The 24123-nt window shown below is 40.8% G+C and overlaps 1 protein-coding gene across 2 annotated transcripts in view; it reads right to left on the reverse strand.

Annotated features, from left to right (window-relative positions):
• ANKRD12 (ankyrin repeat domain 12) overlaps positions 1-19943 on the reverse strand; it is a 59577-nt gene extending 39634 nt beyond the window's left edge. Inside the window, exons 1-2 of one of the 2 annotated variants that reach the window (XM_082291845.1) lie at positions 19702-19943; positions 442-579 (exon numbers count right to left, since the gene is read on the reverse strand). In XM_082291845.1, the coding sequence (XP_082147971.1) occupies positions 442-528 (87 nt within the window). In that variant the 5' untranslated portion in view covers positions 529-579; positions 19702-19943. Of the gene's footprint in view, positions 1-441; positions 580-19701 lie in introns of those variants that run through there. The other variant, XM_082291846.1, reaches the window with a different exon arrangement.
• Between the last annotated feature and the right edge of the window lie 4180 nt (positions 19944-24123).

The following is a 24123-nucleotide window of genomic DNA, read 5'->3' on the forward strand; positions in this document are numbered from 1 at the left end:
ACTCCCCGTGTTATAAAGGAATATAAGAAACTGGTGTTTTTCTTTGGTCTGTGCTCTGTCACACCTTCACGAATGTTTTGTGTGTTTGTTACAGAGAGTAACACGTTGTAAAATAAAATAAAATAAAATATGGATCATTCTTCTTGTGAGTATATACAGACTTCATTTTAGCTAAGATGTAGAGGCTAACACTAGCTTACATCAAATAAAACCAAAGCACCCAGCTTCCTTTTAAATTAACCTGCAAGTTACAATAAAAGTCAAATTCTGTCCCACAGTTTAACTTACAGTTAAAGCAATGTAAAAATGTATAATTTTTTTTCAATACTGAAGATATCAGAACACAGATTCATGTTTATTTCTTCCCATTACAGCAACAAAAATAATGACATATACTTCATTTTACTGAAGTTAAATGGGCATCAATATAATTTTTGTTACCTTTCTTGCAGTTGTTTTTTCCACCATGGTGCTATTGCTGTCAGAATTTTCAACTTTAACTGTTTTTGTAGACCCAAATTTGGGCATTTTATAGCTGTTTAGCTAGCTGTATCTTGTGTCAGCGGGTTCATCCTGTGTCTGAAAAACAAACAAACAGCATTACATAAATATACACGCTGCGGTGTCATTTCAGGACAAATGTTACTGCAGATGGTAGCAGAGCTGAATAGTACCCCAAAAAAGATGACTAATAACGACACCTGGCTTCAAGCATCCTCCTCATATGCAGCTCAAACCTTGGGGCAAAACCCCAAAAGGTCTAACATGGCTGTTGCTGGGGATGGTGTCACGAAAAAAGCACCAAGTCAGCTGCTGAACTGCTTCACCCCTCTAGCTTACCTTCTCGGAAGACTTAACATTTTTGGTTCTTTTAATAGGTCCATAGGTTCAGTATCTCACTTCATGTTAAATGCACTAAGACTTGGAAAGATGCACAAGATTTCTAGAAACTCTGGGAAGAGAATTTAGGTTTTCTAGCCTGAGAAACTGAAATATTGTATATTCAAAGTTGTATGAAAAGAAAGTCAGGTCTTGTGGTTTATTATCCTTCCTGTTGGATCAAGAGATGCCTGCTAGAAGAAAAATCTTCTAAAGCTTAGACCTGGAACTAGAAACCTTAATTTCCATTGTCTATCAAATTATATACATAAGTCACCTCTAGAGACAGGTAAGTATCTATATAAAGCTTCAAGAGCTGTGTAGTGTTTCATCTCCATCTCAAAAAAGTGTCATTACAGATTCACATAATGGAAGAGGTCTGACTTGCCTCTTCCATAGAAGGAAGAGCCACCCTTTTTGTAAGGATGCCTGAGAGGAAAGGTCACACAAAGGTAAAACTGCATTTGACAACACTTCAAAGCTGGTGACTTTTTAATGGGTCTTTTTGAGTTGATGTATTTTGTTATAAGTATTTATGTGACCACAATCTTACTGAGGTGTAGTAATTTCATGCCTGAGCAAGTCATCATTTCAGGTGCAACACTCCTATTGTAGCTTCACCATTAAGATTTTGGGATCATCACATAAGAGAATTTGTTGCTGTTTCAGGACCATGGCTACTATTTTGGTTTGACATGGCTAACTGACAACAAAACTGGTGCAGATGACTTTGAGAAAACTGTATTGCACACTATGCCTGACACACAAGATGTTGATAGTCAAACAAATTTCTACATCCTGCCCACCCATCCATCCCCCACAAGGCTTTAACTATGGAAAATTTGAGTATTTGTCCAAGATTAATACTGTTGTATACAACAATGTAACATACTACTTTCTTAATCTTCCAGAATAGGAAGGGAAGAAAAATTCAAAATGCTCAATCCTCAAGTCAAAGAAGTAGGGAATGCTGCACTAAGGTCTGCTCTTTTCCTCCCTTTCCCCTACACCTGAGGGTTTTTTTTTTGTTTTGTTTTGTTAGGGGTTTTTTAACACTAACCACAAGCTTATGAAAAACAGGAAGAGATTAATTAGAAACAATCTCACACTCAATAACCAGAATCTTGTCTCCACTAAGATACAAGATACAATATTGTGAAATTTCTACTGTTCTACCTAAGACAAAAGAAACATTAGTTTATTCCCTTAATTTATGGAGTGTTAACAGGATTTATGCAGCACTCTTGATACAGAGAGTAATTGTTCAGTTTTAATGAACATCAAAGCACATGGTTATCAGCCTTCTCTTTTTACTTGCCTTTGTAACAGCTGCAGGAACAAAAAATGGTTACTGGCTCCAAGGAGATAAAGAAACAAACACTACACTGAGTTTCCTGTAATTTACTAAAGCTTTCCTTAATCCTAAAAGAAGCAACAAGTTACTATCTTCACAGAATACTACTGTGCTGATTAGACCAAACACAGTGTATTATTATAGTAGCAAATACCTGTTCCCATGGGTTTAAAAAGCGACAAGTCATAAATTTGCCTTTGCTCATTTAGCCTCTCAAATTCTCTCTGTTTCATTTGTAACAATTCCCATTGTATGTATCATGATTACAACTACTTTAAAAAAGATCAACAGGTGCACTATTTTAATCAATGTATTTCTCATTGCATATGCTGCTGTTTGCTTTCCTTCCTTTTTTTCTGCTACCTGGCTCCCTGACACTACCTTCATTCCTGTTTTGCTTCTCTTCCTTTCCTGTTTTCATATGCCATTCCCTGGTGTATGACAGCAAGAAGCCAAACTTCATGAGCCTAGTAAAATTGATTAGCTCAGGCTTGGCTCCCTTGATGTCATTTGACTCACCAGCAGGGGCTAAACCACATGAACTGAACAGCTGCCCTTCACAAAAGGCCCAGCCTCCCTGCACGTCTTACCTGGACAGCAAGAGTGTACTTTTTAAAACGGTAGAACAAAAAACCCCGACCTCAAGTATCGTATAGGAGCAAGAGGATTATGAAAACACGTTCAAAATAGATTTTAATTAAAGGTATTTTTAGTAATATAGTTAGCTCAGTATACAAATACAAGTACATGAAAACAGAAAGCATAGGATGTTTCCATTTTCTTTAGCAAATCATCAACAGGCAGAAGCAGATGCACAGGAAGCTCCACCTGAACACGAGAAGAACTTTACTGTGCAGGTGACCAAGCACTGGGACAGATCACCCAGAGAGGCTGTGGAGTCTCCCTCACTGGAGACAGATTCCAGAACTGTCTGGACACAATATTGTGCCAGGTGCTCTGGGATGGTCCTGCTTGACCAGGGAGGCTGGACCAGATGACTCACTATGGTCCCTTCCAACCTCACCCATTCTTGTGATTCAGTGATCAAAAGTAAATGTGAATTCATTAAATTCTTGACCCAAACCAAATATGTTTTGGAAAAAAACCAAACTGCTTTGGAAGTTCACTAAAACTGAGTGTCACATACTGGATTATCAAAGCAGAACCACCACGCTGTAAGACTAACAAACAGCAGTATTTCCATAAAGTGTTTCAAGTACCAGATTGCTATTGCACAATCACTGTGCGGAATTTAAAACAGACATAGATGCTTCAAATATTTGAGAAAAAATACTTTTCATAAAAGATAGATTTAAAAAAATTATTAAAATACCACTATGGCACAGAAATTAGGCAAACTATTCAACCTGTGATTACATAATATATATAGCAATAAAATTTTCTGCCAAAGAAGTGTTTTTACTGACTTTTTTTTCCATTTTTCTGGAGTTCAGTACCATTTCGATTCAAGTTCTAAACACAAACATTTGCATTCATAGTGAAAATGTAGAACATTAACAGGGTCTTCCAGGGAAACCTAGATCTGTCTGCTTTGAGTTTTCCTCAGGGGCATTTCTTAATGCAATTACTGGTTTATTAGGCAATCTTGGTGGCACATTTTAAATCACCAGAACCCTGAATTAAAAGTTAAACTCTTTACATTCAAATTATTCTCCTCTGTCACAACAAGCAGTGCCATCACTTTTCATCTGACACACAGGCACAGCTGAGCTTTCTCTATAACAAACTGATTTCAAGCTTTTCAATAAAACAGAATCTGCTTCCTACTAAAGAAACTTCTCTGTATGTAACAAAATCAGATATTCTTGTTTTATGTTTGGACATCTTTCCTGCACACTCATTACCAATCATCAGTCATACTATTGGAAATGCTGTTGAACTCTTCTCTCAGTCATTTTTCAACTACGAAACTAAAAATTCTATTTTCTCCTTGAAGTAACAAAGGTAAGCATTTGGACAGATCTACAAGCAGTGACAAGAAAGCTAGGATTATTTAATATAAAAAACCTTGGACATAAAAACCAACCCCCCAAAAAACCTCACCAACCACCAGAATTTCAGATATAATTAGCTACAGAAAATAAGTGATATAATAAATCTCTAATGCCAACAAGTTACTCTATTAATTTGTATAGGCTTACATCTAGCACTGATGGAAAAGCTAGTCTTTACCTATGTAAAAAACCAGAGCATTCATGTAGCACTACAACTGTGCTGCCACCACTGTCATTCAAACCCTTTACATCTTTCAGCCCCATCTTCTGAGAAATTAAGGCCCCTGTGTTTGTGCTAGATGCATATGTATGATTCACTAATGACTTCCAAGCCTATAGATGGATTTTCTTAAAATTTGACAGCAGCAGAAATTTTCAAATATATTAAGCATTCACAAATTTCATGGGAAAAGGTGGCTAGTGGATAATAAGAATAACAATAATAATCCATCACTGTTTTTTGCAAGGGAAGGTTTCAATATCAGCTTCATGACATACTGCCTGTAAGACAACTCCACATGAGATGGCCTTTATAAACCACTTCCCTTTTTTTCCCTTAGTTATGGGGGGGGGGGAAGTTTCAGTTGAGACCAGCACATTACCAGAGTCAATCAACCACAAGACATAAATTGCTAAGGAATTAAGCATCATTAGTTCTGGTGCTCACAGAACTACTTTTTTCCTTTCTGGTTCGGAGTGTACGCTTACCTCCTTATTCCTGCACGTGTCCCCCCTGTGAAACCTATAGCAAAACATTACAGGATGCTTTGGGAAGGTTTTCTTTGATAGCCCTATTGTACAGCTGACCTTGAAGGTTAGCTGACTGCTAGTACTACATCAAATCAAGGGGGCACAAGATTAAACTTCTATGAGAATATCAGTAGTTGATGAGTTAAATTTCCAAGACACTGCATCTACCCTCATGCTCTAGAAATCATTCGCATTTAAAAAGCAGGGGACCTAGAGTAAAGCTATCTTCTCAACTACCTCTGCTTTCCAGTATTTCCCATATCTTATTTCATCTAGAGAGAAGAAAAACAACAAAAAAAGAGAAAAATATAAATATCCCTCTCTTTCGATAAGGATTTACTCTAGACTGGGAAGCAGTGAATCAACGATACCAAATTCCTGCTATAAATAGTTGACAGGAATGCTTCAAAATGTTTTAATAAAATTAAACTACTGAAAACAACAACTATGGCTACATCTACATTAGCAAGAAATAAAGAATTATGAAGAGTGGATTTGTACAGTGGAACAGCTGCTAACAAAAAACCCAAATTTACACTAGTCACATTTAGCAGATTTGCTCTGGACTACTCCTAGTGCAGTTCCATGTACTAAATGCACATTAAAGGTTGAAGCACATTCAGCAAATTCCTAAACCCATCTCTCAGCTTAAAACAGGAGGAATCAAGCTCTGAAAACACTACATATAGAAAATTAAACTACAGTGAGGAGAGAGGATAGTTACAGATTTAAACTAAGACTGACCTGATTTTCTCTTAGAAATCTCCTACTTCCCATCCCTAGAAATTTGTCTCTTCCAAGTTTATTTTGAAATGACTGGTATGATCTAGATCTCAAAGCTATTAAGAGTCCACAAAAGGGAAAAAAAAAAAAAAGTTGGTGGATGAGTGTAAGAGAGATGTCTAAGAACAGCTGAACTGAGGGAAAGGCAGGCAAAAGCCAACATTACATATTCTGTTCAGAGAAAGCCAGCTGGCCAACCCGTATGCACACACTGGCTAATTAAGAAGTATGTAGGTAGCTCACGCCTAGCCATACCAAATGTTATCTGCTTTCTGGTGGGAGTGTGTCAAAGACAGATGAGGTTAACACACTGGGAGAAAGGGAATGGGTATAGTACAAAGGACCAAAAAGCTACAGAAAACTGGTATTTTTAAAACCTGTAAGAAGCAGAGTTTTAGCAAAAAGATGTTCATTTAACTAAGTTTAACACTCTGTGTTCTTTTTTCTTCTTATCAGGAAAGTGCAAATGACTTCAGTATTTTATTTCACAACAAAAGCATCCTTCAGCAAACAGCTCAGGGAAGTGATTTCTTTCCAAAAGAGAGGTTAACTAATTATTAATGCTAAATGAAATGTGTGATGGGAGATGTAACAGCATTGCCAATTATTTTCTTCTATAGAACTCAGTGCTGCTACACACAGTTACTCAACCAGAGTCAACTGCTACACAATGAAATGGCTCCTGGCAAATGAACGTTGTCAGATTAGCATCTACCTTTTCACCTACACTGTCCAGTAATAAAAAAGGGCTTGAGAGAGAGCAAGAGATTATTCAAGATATTTTGGTTAGAGGCTAGGGATGTGCTAAGAGGCACAAGACCAGCAATTTGGTGGTGTGGGGAAAGAGACCATTCAGGTTACGACACACACAGCAGGAGGGCAGTGAAATCCAGTAGTACAGGGCCAGGCCTTTCTGGGTTGGCAATTTGAACACCACGTCTACAAAAAGAATATCTGTCTGTATTTTAACCTGGTATTACCCATACAGAAACATGTCTAAAGCTTCAGATTAGCCAAATGACAGAATGTGACTGTGACAAGGAGGCAGCGAGAAAGAGAGACTTCAGAGGACAAGGCTAAAAAGGGATTGTGTCTGGGAGGAAAGCACAGGGGACTCCATGATCAACACACAAATATTTTTCCCCAGAATACTTTTTTCTATGTTACAGAACACAAACCAGAAGTCTTTAGTCTTGCCATTCCTATGACCTTGTAAAAAAGCACAAACATTCCATACCCTTTTCGTTTAAATGGAGAATGACGAGCTTATCCCTGTGGTCCGTTTTCCACTACCTCCTTGGACAGCCACACTTGCAGAAATGAAGTCTCAAACACTGCTGATGTCTCATGAAAATGTCAAAATGATGGTAAAGGATGGGACACTGCCGAGAGCAAGCACTTTAAAATCTCATCAGGACATTATACAAAATACTGTTCTGAAAGGTCAAAATTTCAGAGTGACTGCAGCCACAAAAATATTTGTACCAAGGTCTTCATTGCAGAGAACTGTATCAACACAGCTATTCTACTATCATTAGAGCAATTTATTTGATCTCTACAATGAAGATACTGAAAAGATTATTGAAGGCTTTATTTGAGCAAAAATAGTTTTAGGTTTCTTGTGTAAGTCCTACGAAAGGAGTGGTACATGAATCCCCCCAAAAGAGACTTCCTCTCAATCATTTAGCCACTGAGGGTGCTGCTGTAGTTCAGCACCAATGTTACTGCAAAGTAGGATTATGGAACATTTTAACTCCCTGGGCGCTAAAGTCAAAGTTGAATAGGTACGAGACTTAGAGAGTAAAACATTTTTTCCAAAAAGCTTATAACGCATTAGACATATGTAGCTATAACGGACTAAATATACACTGCAGTACAACCCTACTGGCAAGCCTGCCTCCTGCTGCAGGTTAAAACCAAATCATCCTTTACAAGTTCAAAAGAGAACCCATTCCGCTTAAGAAAAGATGAAATAAAAGGCTATTTGTGTACACTGTACTATTTGAGACCATATTTTTACCACCACCACTTCCTGTGTGTGGTATACATTATAATACCTTCAAATACAACGAAGAGAACAATTTACCAAGCCCTTTTTGCCCTGCACTCCATGGTGTCTCATTGCACTCACAATTCAGTTCTCTGGCAGACAAATAAACCAGCAAATAAATTACTAACCACTACTGGCTCTAGGTAGCAGAGCAATTTAGTATGTTAGAGAGAGTACTGACTGAATGATACATGCAGTGGCTTTTGCAGATGAAAGGTGACAAGAACATTTTTATTTGGAAAATATTCACAAGGTCTTTTCACACAATTGTGACGGTTCAGTGCATGCACATTCCAGTGTCAGGGTTATGATGAAAGAACTAAGCTCCAACACAGTCTCAAACTAATGTGCCCAAGGCAACAGTCTGTTGCTGTATTAAGTGCAAATGCAGTACCCAGCACGGACATGAGTCACAAATTTGGCAGATTTTACAGCATTTGACAATAAAAATATGACAAAACATTCTTGGTTCAGAAGTGAGAAATTCTTTTTTATTACAGTTTTTCTTTAAGATTTGCACAATACTCGAGACAACTTTGTGGCTAGAACATGCAATGCTGGGATTAGTTCTACTCCTTTGCTGTACCTATTGTGCAATCTCAGAAACCTCTCCCCTGCAGCAGTTATTCCTACCAGATTTTAGAGGATATATCAAAAAATCAAAGAAAACAAAACATAAACACACATTTCAGAAATAGGCGTCATGATATAAATTGGATATATATATTTTGGACACTCCTCAGATACTAGCTAATAGATGAAACAGATTCATTGTCCTATCAGAGAGCATTCCTACATTTTAATTTGAAATGTTCAGATACCTAACATCCAAACACATAAGAATTGTACAAATCTTTCTGCAATAAGCAAAATAAACTATTTATTTGAACTCCATTTTATAAAGGTGTCCTTTATAAAATGGTGTAACAGTAAAACAGGCATGGGCGGTGACTACTCACAATCTCCAGAACAGTTTTTAAATATACTCTGAAGTACCTACTCATTGCATTCCAGACTACACTACACAGGGATAGGATGAAGTCCCTAAAAAAACAGCCAACACTCAGGCAGCAAGAAAGATTTTCCAATACTTCAGCTGGAACTCACCACTACTTCCTACCAAAATAAGGAATGTATCTCATAGTCTAGGAATTTCTACTAGGAAGAGAAAAAAATTGAAAGAACATACAACTCTTTCCTATGCAGAAAACAAACAAAACCTTTGCAGGGGTTTTGTTGCACTTGCCTATATAGGACCTTGGGCTCCTTCCCATAAGCCCTCTTTTAAGAGCCTGTGTTTACCTGTGCTTGGTTTCAAGTGTCAAGTTCCAGAGATTTCACAACACTCTTCAATTGATTTCTGTGGTAGCAGTACCACCTAGACTTGTCAACTTCCTTATAACAAATATCCTCTACTAAAGAGCGTGACTGAATCTATAGTTTTCTAATTAACCTTTAGTAAGGTTTTTCTCCTCTTTTTTTTTAACTAAACACATGCTTATCAGAGATTACAAGAACTTCATTATACATAGAATTAAATAATAGTTGAGGTGAAGAGACATTTAGAGGTCCATTTAAGTCTCTCAGTTATCTACTCAGACATTTTCAGCTTTAGTCATACTTTACATAGACCAGGTTGAGTTTGTTACTTGAGCAGGAAAACACAGTAAAAAGAAATAATGGAAAGTACAATGAGAGGTGTTACATGGACTGACATGAAATTTAAAGGTACTATGGGTTCATACATATGGTTCATCATAGAGGTCATGCTTCAGTAACAGCACTATCTGAGCAAGAGACTCCTCTTTCATGCCACAGCTTGTCATTAGAAATACACCTGTGCATCTTCCCAAAGGTTTTCTAGCAACTACATTATATTAAGTGTCAACAAGCTAAGGACTGAACCTCTTACTGGAGCAAGTTGTACATTTCCTGCCTCATAAATTCTTTAATAAAATTCCAAAATCTACCTGTCAGAATGACACCAACATGCTGGCAACCCCGTGAAGTTCTGAGGAACCAATGACCACAAACAGCTGCAGCAAGTGGCTTCACCTGCTTCTAGAGAAAAATAATCTACTTCTCATTCTTAACATGATTCCTGCTATTTTAGCTTGTCTTGATTTCTACCTTCTTAAAGGGAAGAAAATGTCTACACCACCTTTTTTTTAAAAAAAACCCAACAACATCCTAAATAGAAAGCAGCACCTATCCTGGACAACTCCAGAGAAATAACTATTCATAAATCAAAACTGGGAATGCTCCCACTCCCTTCAAAAATATTAATTTATTTTCACAATATTGCTGGAAGATGAAAATGCCTTATTTCCTTCATTTTACAGATGGTAACTTAAGTTGACAGAAATAATGAAGTGAGGAGTTTGACCAATTTGCCACACCTGTAACACCAAAGAATTTATTTTTCAGATTATTTTGCATTAGATAGTAGTTTATACTTGGTTAGACCATAGCTACTATTGACTTCATTTTCAACCTCTGCAAGCAACCACTCTTTCCTACCACTGCTAAAAGAAAAAGGTAAAAGTCTCAAAGCAGCTATCCCCATGCGCGGAAAACATTTAGCATGTGCTCATAAAAAGCCTGTATCTCACACAAATTCCAAACCAGACTGAGAAAAGGTAACTTTCAGGGTGAGTGTTCAACTTCCTTCAACATGGGACCCTCTTTTCCTGTAACCTTCTCCTAAGTTAGAGAACTTATTCCAGCTTCTGCCACAGGACTCTTCTTGGAGCAGTAACCTAGACTGTACAAATGCATTAACCCCAGAGATGCATACAATTAATCATTTAAAGTGGAATATCAACCAAAACTCCATCAACTCATGATGCAATTCTGCTGTGTGCAGCAGGGCAAATGAGCAGCGCTGCTCTAATACAGGGCAGACAGCATTTCTGGCACAGCAGGAGGTAATGGTTAGCCACACTGTAGCACACAGCAAGAAATCATGCAAATACAGACAAGAAGCACTCGTTTCACTTCTTTTGCAACGCACTCCTCCCATTTCCTTCTTTTACTTTCTCTGAAGTTCCAGTCTCAAACAGATTATGAGATCCTCCCACTGCAAATGTCACTCCACACATCAAGATTATGAAAAAACAAAAATCAAAGCAGTTTGTTGGTATCACACTTCTAAACTCATATGGAATTAATTACTGTTTATGTCTTTCCAAGGCACTGCAAAAAACGCATGAAAACTAACATTTTGTCAAAATATCCTTGCAGGTGCTATATCAACCAATCAAATATTGCTTGGCATGTAAGACCTAAAAATTACTAGCAGAGCATGACAGAGGAAAAGAAGAAGGATCCCAGGTATCTATGGGATACCTACCTAACGACCTTTAAAGTTCTTCCACACGGATAACTTAGCAGAGGAGAACTAAAGAAAACGAGTGTGGTAGGCTCTACTTTAACATCTCACAGCAGTATACTGAGTACTGAAGACCAAGTATCCAAAAGGGTAATTTTCAAAGGATGGGACACTCTCAAGTAATTATTTAGATTCATGGACCCTAAACCTGGGTAAACCCATCTGCATCAAGACCCATCCAAAAGCAGACACCAAGAGTGCCACCAAAGCCCTGTAAGGTGCTGAGGAAAGGTAGAAAGCAAAAGAAAGAGATAGGAGATGAATTATTTTCCCAGCTGACTCTCATACAACTCCCTTCTAGGATGCTGAACTCCTTCCTGACTTAAAAAAAAGAAGCCTTAGGAATTAATCTGTTTACATAATGTCATTTAGGGTGAAAAAACAATGTTGACAAACACGGCCTAAACAGACAGGATGGCACTACCCTGAAAAGAGGTGAGTGGGGAAGATGGTGCTTTGCAACAGGGATCCCTAAAGAAGATTTGATATAAACAGATAGTTGAAATAGGAAAGCACTGAATAAGAAGGAACAAAAAAGTAAGACCAAATACTGTGATTTGTTTTTTAAATTTTTGAACAGAAATAGTTTCACAAGTCTGAAATCCTAAATATTAGTTATTTAGTAAAAGGAACACCCAGGGCAAAGGAACTCTCTTTACAATAAGTACTCTCTGATTTATACAGAAATAGTATAGATGTCTGTATTCAGGACAAACTTTCAGAACAGAAATCCTACCAGTTTAAGACTATGGAATTCTCCATTATTTCAGAGAAGTTCTTGAAAGGCTGTGGGCTTGCTTAATAATGAAGCATGCAGGCTGGATACATATACTAGAAATGAACTTGCAAAACCATAGTCTTAAGTAATTAACAACTTTCACAACAGGCTTGGAAAAAGGTTACTTTTTCCAAAAAAGTATAAAACAGTAGGGCATTTGATATCACAATGGCGTCCCAGATTGCATAGGAATGGCAGAATCTTTATCAATGAGCTCATATTATCTTGCAAAAAAGCGCAGATCATTCTATTACCACTATCACTATACCACTATATTTAATCACAATTTCCTCTCAATAACCAAGAAAAGTGCTGCATTGAAAGCATTTACATTTTATGAAAAAACTGATTTTAAATTGAACAAATTAAATTACAAAAGCTGAAAGTTTGTGGAACTTGCATAACAAACCAGATAAGATTTTCTTTAAAGAATGGTTAGGAATTATTTAAAAGCAGAAACTCCTTGATTTGGAGAGACTTGAGTTGAAGCTTCTCTTCATGCATTGAAGTACACATATCCCCTACCACAAAACGGGAGTGATAAGATGTAAGACATGAATGTTTAAGAATAGGGTTATCTCTGGTTATCTCCTGACATTATCAACAAACAGAAACAAACAATAAAAAGCACTGCCTCTCCCCAGAACGGTGACGAATCTTCCTTTCAGAAGTCAGACATCAACCCCCATTTCAGTGTGGCAGGAGTGGCTCCCACATAGTGACAAGGGGCATCATTCCTTCTGAACCACTTATACTATTTCTACAGCATTCCTCCATGCAGGCCAGTGAGGAACTGAAGCGGTGCCAGAATTCAAGATGAATCTGAAGGACACTTGTCAGTATTGTATTATTCTCAAGTGCATTTCTCTATTCTCAGATTAACCCTTTGTCTTTTCATGGAGGATACTAGCATTATTGTTCTTACACAGGCTGGCTGCTCTGCAAGGAATCACTGGAAAGAAGCAAACAAAGAACCAGTACAAACAGAACGGCTTGAATAAGTAATTGTTTTTCTGCTTTAAAGAATTCCAAAGGATCAAAAAAAGGACTAAGTTCCTTTGCAGATGTTCTCAATATTCAAATAATAATTTCTGAATAAATTCTCTTATTGCTAATTATACTTCAGCTACTTTTCGTATTTCTCCTTTGTCAACAGCAAATAAGATTGTTTCACTTTCAGTTTCTCACTCACAAGCTTACTCAGAGTCAAGCACCGGAAGAGACTTTTTTTTCCAGCAAGTTATAGCACAAATAATGTACAGAAGACATACAGGGATTTGTCTTTCTTTAAAAAGAAATATCAGAATCTGCATTTTTAACAGGCAAAATGAAATGTAAAGAAGTCTTACTTATGCAATCAGCTAATTAGTAATTTAAATAATTTTTTAAAATAACTTAATTAAGAATCTGTATAGCAGAACTTGGTAGAATGTACCACAGCTTTACAAGACTACCACACACAGGCAGTACAAGAAGAATGCATCCTTTGACTATTAAAATTTAAATTAATCAAGAAAAACACATTAACTACAACAGCTGAAAAAAAAGTTCTATTACATATTTGAACCAGAAAAAATTTTGACAGTTTTATAATTTATCAAGCCTTCAACAGTAAGTTCAGCAAGGTATCCCAACAGACTAACTAAAATCAGAACAGAGTATTTTACTTGCACTATTGGGCCAAATTTCAGGTTCAACTGGTCATGACCGTAAGCACACTGCTCTAGCTGAGCCTGCAGGGGGCCTGGGGTGGACCAGACGACCTCCAGAGGGGCCTTCTGACCTCAGCTAGTCTGTGATTCTGTCCCATGAATCAGAAATGCAGATGTTCTCTACCTTAGCAGCAGGATGTCTATAGGCAGTTCTCTCCTCCTGCTGATACATGCAGCATAGGACAAGGTTTGTGTCTTCTACACTCTCCGGAAACTTATGCTACATAGTCAGGGCAGCATTTATTTTAACAAATTATCACACAGGTGGCCAAGAGAACCTGTGTAGCTAGTGAGTATGGGTGTCAAATCATATCAGGACAATTGTGTAGAATGCAAACATCATATTCCTACTGTGGGAAATACCTAGGTGTCAAAATAAACACTTACATGGAGAAACAACCTCACATCTTAGAATCAGACACAGATAAGCTTCCGGAGTGCCTGAAGGGATCGCCCTTTACTCTCAACAGTCTCTCAAAGTAAAGGAGATCCTTGATTCTACAAAGAGGAATTCTCTTGCAGGGAAATAAAAGAATATGCTAGCCCAAGAACTGGCTCTCGGGAGCCTAAGAGACTTACTGAAAAATCCATTAGTCCTCCTTTTTAATCTACATATCTAAAAACTTGTGTGTTCACAGGTGCTTCCTCTTGAGTCTTTTTTAGGATGAGCTATGAGTTCAAAGGAAACACCTGCACAGTTTAGCTTAATATGATACACTCTTTAAACTACATGGAGAAGTGGAGTTGTAAACGTCAGGTTTGATCTACTGGTTATTCCCTAAAGATGTAACAAAGTAAATATTGTTCAATTAAGAAAGACAATTGCATATGCAGAACCTATCAAAATAACACTTAAAAGCCTTTCTATCAGTACTTTGACAAACACAAGATAAGAAAACCTACTGCCAAACAATTTTCAACTCCTTCCACAGGAATCTACTTTCCCTCCGGAAACCTACAGACCTCCAAGACAAAAGATTTCATACACCCATACATTATTGCTAGAACCTCAGTAATTTCTATTCAAATCTTCATAAACTAATGATAATTTATCAATCTAAAACCAAGAAAATGCACAACTTATCTGCAGCACTGCCAGAAAGAACATTACTTAAAATACACACGAAGGCCCGTCACAGGCTAAAAACAGATGAACTGCCAACATCTACTTACAGTCCTTTAACGTTAGCAGGATTCAGGACAGGTATAGCAGGTAGCTGAAGTGCTACCATTCATAAGAAGAATCTAAAGCAGTAGATGGAAGAACAGAAAGCAGTCTTGGCTTACTCACAGGTTCCTAACTGGATAACAGAGGTTTTTGTCCTGGCAAAATTGTGAAGACATGCAAAATATTTAACAGTCTTTATTGCCACCTCTTGGCCATTGCCAAATCTCACAAAAATAACAACAAAATCATCTGTCAGCTCCTTTACGGAAATAATCTTTCTTCTGGGGAAAAGAGATAGCAAGGGAACAGATGGAGTGGAAAGAGAGAACAAGCAGAATACTGTTTGCAGACAAGTGTAACTATTTAGGGCTGTAAAACTACAGTGAGTACTGCAATTAACTTTCATTAAAAGTTTTACTGTGTCATCTGGAGAATCGAAGGGACTGGAAAACAAAGAACCACTTATTTTCAAGACTAAAGACAGGATTTATTTGCTTAAAAAAAGGTAAAACAGGTGTCAAGACACCTGTTTCTTCTTGAAGTCAAAAGATGAATAGATTAGCTTTACCCACACATGAAAGAGAATAACACTAAATGAAAGGCCCATTTTCCCTTTATCATTAAACTAGTAGGAAGAACCCAGATTAGCAGGCTGCTGAAGAGTGCAGAGCACCACAGAAAGTTGGTTTCTCTGTTAGCTGTTCGTTGCACACAATCTTGAAGGAAACAAACAAGAGGAAGACATTTCCACAAACCAGCTAAAGGCTATCTAGCCAACTGAGCTTGAAAGATTTGATAGCCAGACACCTCTTAAGTAGGACTAATACAAAAGGCTTGGAAATAGAAGGGAAATCATAGGAAATGTCTTCACACATGAGCTCATTTCTACTGTCATCAAACAGTGGAACTTTTTAAGACCTACCACAACATGCTTGGAAGTGTGTAAGAGTTACTTGAGGTTTGTTGCACTGAATACATTCTGGAGCCCGGTGCGGGGAGGGAGTGCTTCCTACCTCTGATGCTTTCCAGCCTCATGAATGCAAGACGTAAGGCAAGAAAAGAGTTGTTCCAATACTTTCTATCTCCAGCAAGCTACTCATGGGTAGAAAGCAGATGACAGGACCAGAGAAGAAAATACATAAAGTTTCCCTCCTCAGAGTGCATTTTTAGATTTTGCCTCTAATATAGCCCGTAATTCTGTCTCTAACGTTGCTAATGGCTTTTCTTAACATAAACCAGCGTGAAATCAATCCACTTGTGACATTATCACTACCTAGAGCACTCTGAGAAGAAACCAGGAAACTGAGGAGCATATATTCATTTGTTGTTCGCTAAAGCAGTTGCAGCACACATAAGGATGCTTCATCAGATCCAGAGAAATAATCTAAAATAAACCAAGGCAAAGTCATACTCTGAAGAGCTTCATGTCTCTACATTAATATTTAGTCTTTAAGCAAGGTGTCAGTAAAGGTCCTCAACTGCCTCCATAAACTTACAGAAGAACTTTTAAGACTCTTCTAGGTTCTGGAATAACAATGAACTGACAATAAAAAAACTAAAGATGTTAGCAGAGCTCTGACTTCTGTTATTCTGTTAATAAAATCATTCAGTGTAATAACACAAAATGCAAGACTGAATTTGTGCTAATATTTATTTCATACCATCTGTCACTAGAGTCTAAGTAGAGTCTAATGATGTAGTTAAAAAAACAGTTTGATTTGGAGACTAAATGACCAACCAACATTTATAATACTCCATCTGCAATAGAACACGGAAAAGAAGAAACACCAAACATTCGTGCCCAGCCCATCACTTCATAAGATAAGATCCAAAAAATGTCAGAAGTAGGTTGTTCTGAGTGTGTGTATTAACAGTGTGGTAGCAGGTTAATCATTTTGTATTTTGTGATCAATAGTTCTTTCCAATTTTAAAGAGGACCAACTGCACTAGTCTCCCAGGCAATTTCATTGGCCTAAGATTGCCTAAATGTGGTAAATCAGTTCAATAAATAGAATTTGTTTTCCTGTCTGTAAGCCCAATACTGAGAAAGAGGTTCTGAATACTGACGAAGAAGTTCTAGCTCAGTCATTTCTAGCTGCCCATATTTCCACTAAAAACGATATCCAGGACCTTCCATCTAGTTAAGTTAAAGCTGCAACAACTCATGGAGTTTGTAGGAATTTAAACAGACAACTAAGCAAGCAAAGAAACTTCTTTGAGAATGATTGGTAATCACTAATTTATAAACATAGATATTCAACTTTCAGCGTATGCTTTTAATCCTATGGTTAAGTGGTAACATAGCAGTACCTCCTGCAATACCAAGCAAAGACAGAAGCTTCATACACACACTCATTTAGCCTGCTTATTAAAAGGCTCTTTCCTCTAGGAAGTCACCTATTGTGCAAGCCTGTTGGAAGAAACCATGCACAGACTTCGGTTTGTGGCATGGGGCTTGCTTTCTTACACAACATCTGTCCTAAGCTTTAATGTCTGTAGTATTCTGAGTTCGCAAATGATTGTGAATAATCGTCTGGGTGGGAGAAGAACACACAAAGAGATGGCAAGAGAAAGGCAGAAATACTTATATTTGAAAGACTGAGCCGTCATCTTTGTGAAAGAACCAAAGGCTCTCTGATCAACTGCCCACACTCAGTGATTGCTACAGAAAAGCCAGGAAATAGGAAAAGGGACTCACACACCAGACACTGAAAAACTGACAATGCCACAAAAAAGCCACCATGGTCCTCTGGGTGCCAAGAAAAACCCTGGTACTCCTTGACATTTTAGCTTGCATGACACATACAGGAAGGTAGAACTATTAAGGGGGAGGTAGGGTGTAAAAAGACAGAGACAGTCAACGGGTTCACCATTACCTTCCCAAAGAAATATTCTGCTGTACCTCAAACCCTGCAATTTTGTTTGAACAGACAGTTTCTCAAGCTTGCACAGAAACCCACTAAACTCACAGAGGGTGAGATTAAGGCCCCCAGCTGATCAAGTCACAAGGTGAGCAGGGAGTCTGAATTTCCATCTTACAGAATGAAGAAAAGTGAGAGACACCCAACACCTGCACAAACCTCAAATAATAAGAACAATTGAAATATCTTGACGTCTCAGATAATGCTGGAGATCTGTTGCTCTGGGGACTTTTACCCACTGAACTATAGCAAAGGATTACAGCAGAAGAAGGAAAGAAAGCACAGGATGCTTGGTTCCTTGCAGCTGCACAGCACCTGTGAGTAGCTCACCATGTCCCTACCTACAGCAATCAAGACTTGAGGACAACCAAGCTACCATCAGCCTGTATACTGAAAAACACCCAAACCCTTGCTGTTTTAAAATCAGAGAAAAAGAAGTGCCCCCAACCTCCAAATCATGGCTTGTCAATAAACATAAATTATTTTAATAATAGTTAATGATTTCTTATAGACATGATGATCTCACCCTTTCCTAGCATTCCAATATTAGACAATTTTTTCCTGGAACATAAGTCCATTTGGATTGCTCCACATCTGTCCAATAGCTTTTTGTTCCTATAAGCATCACCACTCACTTTTCTCCATTAAAGGTTTGTTTTATCCTGTGAGTTACCTTGTAATTCAGCGGCATAAGATTCCCTTTCTTCCGTATCACATGGCCCACAGAAGAAAGGCATGGAACACAGTAACAGTGTTCAGGCAATTTCCACAGAAGCTCTAGCTAATAATATTGGTATTGGTAAATAATAATACTGATATTGGAATGTGCTGCCCAGGAAGGTGGTGGGATTAACGTCCCTGGAGATGTGTAAGGAAACACAGGACACGGCACTTAGTGCCACGTTCTACTTGACATGATAGTGTTTGGTCACAGGTTGGACTCAACGACCTCAGAGGTCTTTTACAACCCCATTGATTCTGTGATTCTGCAAAATATTGATTTTATTTGCGAGTTTAAAGTAAAAAAAACCCCAAAACCTTCCATTTCTTATCTGATACACAGTCTTTAGGCAAAAAAAAAGACCAAAAAAAACCAAACAAAAAAAACCCCACCAAAACAAAAAACCCAACCAAACAAGACTGAATATTATCAATGGTACCTCGAGAGCCTGACAGGAACTAGAATGAAGAACTGAGCAACTGAGCCTGGCATTCTCTCATTCCTTGCCCTTCCTTTGTTGCCTGCTGTCACCTGTGCAGCGCGAGTTGCCGCGCTCCATCCCCATCGGTGGCTGCCTGGCGCTGGCAGGGAAGGCAGGGAACGCGTTATCCTGACGAGCAGCCAGGCAGCCTCGGCGGGGCCGGCACCGGCGGAGCAACTCCCGAGGCTGCAGGGAGCAGCCGAAATTCCCGACACTGAGGCGGGGCGTGTGTGTTATGTGCGTGTGTGTGTGTCTGTGCGTTATGTGTGCTGTATGCTTATGTGTGTGTACACTGCCATGCCGCGCTCGGCACCCGCGCCCCGCTCGCCCGTGCTGCCTCCCTACCTTCTCCGCACATTCCCAGCCCTGCCTCCCGCGGGAACCTCCCGTAGGCGGCGGGCCCCCCACACCCTCCCGGGCGGCGGGGCAGGGGCCAGGCTCGGCGGGCCAGGCGGTGACAGCGGCGGCCATGGCTCCCGCCGCGGCGCTGACGGGCTGACAGCGGCGGCCGGACGAAGCCGGGCGGGAGGCGCGGTGCCCGCTGCTCGGGGGAACACGGCGGCAGCGGTGACACCGCCGAGGCGGGCACCGGGTGGGCGCTCCCCGGGCTCAGGGACAAGGGGGCGGCACCCCGCGGGCACCGGGTGGGGCCGGGGGGGTCCCCGCCGCGCGCCGGGAAGGTGCGCTCCAGTCCTTACCTTCTCCCGGGAGCGCGGCAGCGGGACACGTCCTCCTCCTCCTGTCTCTGTGGACGGCGCGGCCGCGGGGAATCGGGCAGGGCAGCGGCTGCCGCCCGCACTGCCCACAGGCTGGGGCTCAGCCGCAGCTCCGGGCGCTGGGGCTGCCGGGGATTGCAAACACCCCGCCCGCCCTTCTTCCTTCCTTCTCTCCCTCCCTGCTCGCTCGCTCGCTCGCTCGCTTGCTTGCTTGCTTTTCTCCCTCTCCCTCTCTCTCCCTCCCTCCCTCCTTTCCTCACACCCCGCGCCGCCGCTCGGCTCCCCCCGCCCCCCTCCCAGAGGCGCTCCCATTGGCCGCGCGCCGCCCACGTGGGCCTCGCGCAGGGCACGGGACGCGGGCGAGCGGTGCCGCTGCCAACGACACAGCGCTCGGGGCGGGAGGGGACACCGCGCCTCTGCTCTCCGTTCTCAGTGCCGTCCCCATCCCGAAGGACACGGGCACGCAGGGCGCCGGGAAATAACGGGCTCACGGGGTGCCCCACAGACGGACGGGGCTGGGACGGGGAATAGGGCGCGAGCATTGCGCATGCGCGCGGGTGTGGGGGGGAGGTGCTGGGGGCAGCCGCGCATCCTCTTGGGCTGCGGCCGCTGGAACCTTCTGGAAATGGCGGTGGAGGCCCTGGGGGGTCACGGGGCGAGGTGGCGGACGAGAGCTTTTCCGGTCCCCGCCGCGGGACGGGAGCCGATCTAGAGCCACCAGCGCGCCCCGCCTCGCCCCGTCCTGCCGCTGCCGCCCCCTCCCCGGGGAGGGCTTTTTCCGGCGGTGATGGCGCAGTGAGTTTTAACTATCTGGCGCAGTGCGCGTGCGCGGCGGGCGTAGCCCATCCCATTCCATCCCTCACCGGGCACTAGCGGGAACCGAGGGGCTGCGGCTAAAGGCCCTGCAGTGTTTGGGAGAAGCCCCCGGACGCAGGTGCGTGTGGCGCGGTGCCGAAAGCCCGGGGTGGCTGTTCGCCTTCGGGAAAGGCTGTGGGATGCCGATGCTGCCGCCCCGGGGGTCTGGTCAGTGCTGTATCCCCCCCCCGTCCGCCACTCGGGCACAATCCTCATCCGCCCGCCGCTCTTTCCCGGCGGAGACAGGCAAGGAGCTGTAGGACAAGACAGCTTCTAGGTTTCCAAACTAGTTTTTTGGGGGTACCCTGCTTGCACAAATAAACCAGACGTCATATAAAGAGATCCAAGGTGTTACGGAGATGACTGGCGATGTAGCCCAAGTTACAGCCTTGGAAACGGGTCATTCCGCTGCACTCGTGAAAGGTTTTGCATCTGCTTGTAACAATAATAGTACGTGGCAGAACTTAACCTGTCTGGTGCTGTACTCGTGGGTTCTTGATTAATGCTCTCCAGATCGCTTCTGCGAGGTGCTGAAGGGCTGCCAGGTGTGTAGTATTTTGACAAAGCAGCTAGACAAAGCAGCTAAACAAAGCCCTTTAGCGTAGTCTTAATTGCCGTGGTTACTCTGCTATTGGATTACTTTCATGTGTTACTGTGTAGAAATTCCTTAATATTTCCTGTTCATCAGAAAAGTGATTTTTTCTTTCCCAGAACCAAAAGATTGCTTTGACTGAGGCCACCTATTGTGTGGACTTGCCGTATATTCTGATCCCCACCCATGATATACCAGCATGGGTAGAGGATGGCATCACAAATCTCTCATTACTCCTATGCTGCACGCCTTACTGTTCAGACAAACTTCTCTGATTTGCTTTCACAATCTTCCTGTACAAATGCTGGTAAAGATCATTTGTGTTGAAAAGCAACTGCCTTCACTTTCATTTGATTCTGTTAGTGTACAGTGAGTACTGTCTGGTGGTCAGGAACAGCTCTGCCAGCATCAGTGACCATGTAACAAAGGGAGTTGCCTTCATGTTCTTTTGTGTTAGGTTGATGGCAGAGGCTATCACTAGAAGTGGCAAGCTCCTTGAAGAGTAGACAGCCTATGGAATGTCAGCATAAGTGGAGTAAGAGCAGTTTCCAAAGGCAGAATAATTTTTCTTCTCATGGTATTATACAGGGATTCACACTGTAGAACATGACAGGCTACAGATGTGGCCTGCATTGTGATACTGCATTTTGATCCTTGTGCATGAGTAGTGTGCAGTTCCAGGAGTTTGGTGTGTGTAAGGTGTTCACAACCAGCAGCTGAGATAACAGGGAAAGAGTCTCATGAGCAATATCTGCAGCAGCAGCTGTTAAGATCTGATAATAATAACTATCAGTAACTGGAAAAAATACAGCTCCTTAAGCCTCTTATAAGAACTACTATTTGGACTAATAAAAGCATCAGTCAGTTGACTGCTAATTGCTACCCCTTCATTCGTTTCTTCCCCTTGGTTCCAGCAGCCCCTCCCTTTTACATCTAGCACAGCTGCAAGATGCTTTTGTAGCTGCACGCTCTTGGTGTGCATAGTACTTGATCTGCCCTCCCCAGGGGAACATCCTGTGGTAGGAGCCCTGTGAACTACTGGTCTTAAGACAAACAGGTCCAGCATCTGGTTGAACTGTGTCATTGCTGAATTCAGTCTAGTAACTGAAGGATTGAAAATTTCCGACTGCAGTACAAGAATCTGACATAAGAACTTGCAGGGTACCACGCAGGTGAAAGCATGTGCACCAGCCACTAGGAGGTAACTGGCACGTCAGCCCATGGGGCCAGCAAACATCCTGCACAGGTGGAATGGGATTTCACTGCTTCTTCCAATTTAATGACAGAACACTGTTCCAGATAACATTTTTCTAGCAGTGGTGGTCATGGAAATCCTTTCTGTTATCCAACATCAAACACATCATTGGGTATCTAGAATTTCCTATTACTCCACACTTCCTTCTGTCTTCACCAAAGGAAAGAACCATCTCCTCCCACTCTCGCAGTCCAGTGGATTCTTCGGATTTCTTCTGCTTCTGTGTCCTCAGTCACATTTCCTTTCTCAAGACTACCTATTTTAAAATCTTCTCAAGGTAGTCTTTTTTTTTTTTCCCTCTCCCCTGTTGCTTTTACTTCTTTATCCTCCGCTTTTAGAGAACTAATATAGTATGTGAGTTCTTTAATTTTTCCCTCATTGAAGGAGAGGCAAAAAAGACCAGTGACAACACAGAATCAGTTCTGTTGGTGTTACAGTACCAGTTTCAGGAATGTGTTGACTGTTGCTGTAGCTGACTCATTTTTTGCTTAACTCACCACCCAGTACTCTTACAACCCAGGATATTAACTGGTCGATTGAAACTGCAGAATTACAAGTGTGTAATTATCTGACAGGTTAGTGCTACTGCCTAGAATATTAGTGACCCTCTGCTATTGAGGATAATGAAAATTATGGCATGTTAATGTTTGTTACCAAAAATGTCCTACTAGTAGTAAAATACGCTTTTTTTTACTACTAGAAAAACAAGCACAAGACATTATCTACAGCTATTCAAAAACACAGAAAAGAGAACTCTTGCACAGAACAGAATTCTTGCACTATTCTGGAACTCTTTCATAATGATGACCTTTTTAATTCTCATCACAATCCTGTGTAAAGTTACCATTGTGAAAATAATTTATTGTATATAGTAAACAGCTACAAATAATGCAGAATATTTCTAGTTGAGATGTTCAAAATGTTCAAATTTCAACAAAACCTGAAATAATGCAAGATGTGAATTTTTTTTAACCATTTATCTTAATATGATTGCCCAAACTTTTCTGAGGAGAAACCAGACCATAAAGCCTCATATAATTGATGAATGAAGTGGGTAAGATGAGAGAGAAGAGTAATGGTTATTTTCTTATTTCTCTTCAATTATTTCAGTCCTGTAGCTGCCCTACAATATTCAGTTTAAAGAGTGATGTATCAGATTTGTGCCATGCAGTTGGGATAATGTAAATTACCCTGTTCTAGTCAAGGGATTGGCAGACTCTTACATGTTGCACCAAAATGACTGACAGCTCGTCTGTGGAACATCACAAACAGTCTCCAATTAATGGGAAACTGTTGAGGTCCACGTTCTGCTCATGAGACAGACATTGAAATTGTCATGTGCAGATGGAATGAATTGGGGAGAAAAGTGGGATAAGGCCACAAATTTTGTCTGGCTTTACAAATGGGCAGAGTCTGACATTCTAGAGCTTTGTTTTTGCATACTTGGAAGTGTCAAGCTTGGCAGGTCCAAAACTATGTTTCCCTTCAACACCATTATGCAATCCCAAGGGATTTCAGTTGCATACAAAACCATGAATAACTGTAGCACAGAATAGCTCCACAATGCATGCAACATCCTCACTTGTATTCAACATACACTTAAAACCAGTTGCCTCCTTTCACACCAGGTTAGAATAAGGTAAGGCTGTATGAACCAGAACAGCTTTGTTGTTATAATTGAACAAACAGCTCAGTCAGACTG

The sequence above is a fragment of the Coloeus monedula genome (assembly GCF_965178545.1).
Source record: "Coloeus monedula genome assembly, chromosome: 1".
Taxonomy (NCBI): Eukaryota; Metazoa; Chordata; class Aves; order Passeriformes; family Corvidae; genus Coloeus; species Coloeus monedula.